Source organism: Bos taurus, chromosome 10 (genome assembly GCF_002263795.3).
Source record: "Bos taurus isolate L1 Dominette 01449 registration number 42190680 breed Hereford chromosome 10, ARS-UCD2.0, whole genome shotgun sequence".
Taxonomy (NCBI): domain Eukaryota; kingdom Metazoa; phylum Chordata; class Mammalia; order Artiodactyla; family Bovidae; genus Bos; species Bos taurus.
This window is the reverse complement of record NC_037337.1, coordinates 76,043,691-76,045,879: the sequence shown is the minus strand read 5'-3', so window position 1 is coordinate 76,045,879 and position 2,189 is coordinate 76,043,691. Positions and strand designations below refer to the sequence as shown.

The 2,189-nt window shown below is 38.0% G+C and overlaps 1 protein-coding gene across 1 annotated transcript; it reads right to left on the bottom strand.

The window, feature by feature from the left end:
* Positions 1-478: 478 nt before the first annotated feature.
* On the bottom strand, positions 479-1,350 carry LOC100850347 (60S ribosome subunit biogenesis protein NIP7 homolog). Its single transcript, XM_005212130.3, has 2 exons — positions 1,004-1,350; positions 479-635 (listed from the first exon to the last, which is right to left on the bottom strand). The coding sequence occupies exons 1-2, from the start codon at positions 1,348-1,350 to the stop codon at positions 479-481; spliced, it is 504 nt and encodes a 167-aa protein (XP_005212187.1).
* Positions 1,351-2,189: the final 839 nt, after the last annotated feature.

Here is a 2,189-nt window from a genome sequence, read left to right as displayed (position 1 = left end):
CTGTTGCTTGAATCCAAGTTTTTCTTCCACACCACACAGCACCTACCATATAGAAAATCATCAGAATAAACTGCTCGTATATTTTATCCAAATTTCATTTGTAAAATTCCAGACATGCCCTAGTATTCTGATATGGCAATATCTATCTTTCGTTGTATTAATAAATAAGAAAATCCATTATGTTCTTATATTTGTAAAATAGTATTATCACAGATAACAATAATAAGCTCCTCTTGTCCTCAGTTCCAACAATTTAGAACTTGTTAATACAAAAAGCCCTCTGATTCAAATATAAAACACAGTATTCTATTTCACAATCACAAAGATCCAAGACTCCATTTTTGAGCCATTTCTGCATGAGAATCCAGCTTGCATTTGTCCATAATCGAGAGAATATTAAATCAAGAAGTCCCTGAACAGGTAACAGTGTTGACAAAATCCAACATGATGCTGGGGTCTACAGACGCAGGAATCAAAGCTAGGCCAATCTACACAGCCCCAGGTCCTCCTGATGGTTTAAAGTCAACATCTCTTCATGCCAAATGTACTCCCCAATGTCTGCTTGAGGAAATACCACCATAATCATGGTGTCTACTCTCCTGCAGTCTTGTGTAGACTTTGCTGCTACCCCAAAAGTCAAAGGGATGTCTACCATGGAGTTCCCCATGACTCCCTAGTACTGAGAAGTATTTCCAGTAATTCAACCAAGTCCAGATTTCAGCTCATGGTTCCCAGACAGGAAGGCTTGCTCTGCTTCAGGGACACTTTAGTCTTGGCACAGTGCTAAGTTGATCAGTCATGTCCAACTCTTTGTGACCCTATGGACTATGGACGGTAGCCTGCCAGGGTCCTTTGTACATGTCCTTTCTCCAGGCAAGCTACTGGAGTGGGTTGCCATGCTCTCCTCCAGGGGATCTTCCTCACCCAAGGAATTGAACCCACATCTATGTCTCCTGCATTGGTAGGTAAGTTCTTTACCACTAGCGCCACCTGGGAAGCCCCATTCTTGGCATAGGGTGCAAGGTAATCCAGAGCTGATATGTCCAACTGAAACTTGTGGGTCTTAGGGAATTTTCCAAAGTACCTCCCAAGCAAAACCAGCTTGTCACCAGAGATACCCACAACCAACTTCAAGATCATCTCATTCACATAGTACACTGTCCAGTCATTGTGCCGCCTGAAACCATGGGTGCCATAGGACCTGTTGACCAGCAGCTGAAGGTTCTCTCTGACGAATTTTGCTGTCTTCTCAAACATTACATGGGTCTCCTCTTCAGTCAGAGGCCAAATTTTCCTACTGGGTTGTAACCCAGAATCTTCGGGCCTCAGTTGTTGAAATGGAAACTTCATTGTGGTTTTAATTTGCATATTAAGCATCTTTTATGTGCTTTCTTACCATTTGCATGTCTCTTTTGGAGAACTGTCTGTTGAGATACTTAGCTCATTTTAAAAATTAAGGTATTTGTACTTTTATTGTTGAGTTGTATTTTTCAGTCATTCTGATACAAGTCCCTAATCTGATACATGATTCGCAAATATTTTCTCTCTGATTCTGTGTGTTATATTTTCTTTTTTTTTTTTGATGATTTCCTTTAAAGCACAGAAGGTTTTAATTTTGATGAAGTCTGATTTACCCTTTTTCTTTTATTGCTGTGTTTTGGGGATCTCATTAAGAAACCAGCATCTAACCTAAATCCAAGAAGATATCAATCTAGGTTTTTTTCTTCCCAGTAAGTTTATAGTTTTAGCTCTTACATTTAGGTCAATAATCAATTTTTTTTTTCAATAATCAATTTTGAGTTAATTTTCATGTATAGTGTGATACAGGGATCCAGTTTCATTCTTTTACGTATGACTATCTGAATATCCCAATACCATTCATTGAAAAAAAAACATGTTTTCCCCACCAGATTTTTTGGGCACCCTTGTTGAAAATCAGTTAACTCTAAATAAGAGGTAGTCATTCCTTCCCAAACTTCTGAAATTATATCTAATATCAATTCCTCCATCCATAAGAATTTCTCTCAGCATTTCTTACTGTGGGCATTATTTATAATTGCAAGACAACTGAAAGGTCCCTAAATGTCCACAGATGAAAGAATGGATTAATGAAATGACTTATTTTCTTAGACTATCATCTAGCAGTGAAAAATGAATTTATTGTAACTACATACACAAATATAGAAAAC

Excerpts from the sequence above, each read along its gene's own strand:
- LOC100850347 (XM_005212130.3), bottom strand. The coding sequence starts at position 1,350 with ATGAAGTTTCCATTTCAACAACTGAGGCCCGAAGATTCTGGGTTACAA. Across the intron at positions 636-1,003 it reads CTTGCACCCTATGCCAAGAA|TTTTGGGGTAGCAGCAAAGT; the intron begins TGGGGCTTCCCA and ends CATCCCTTTGAC.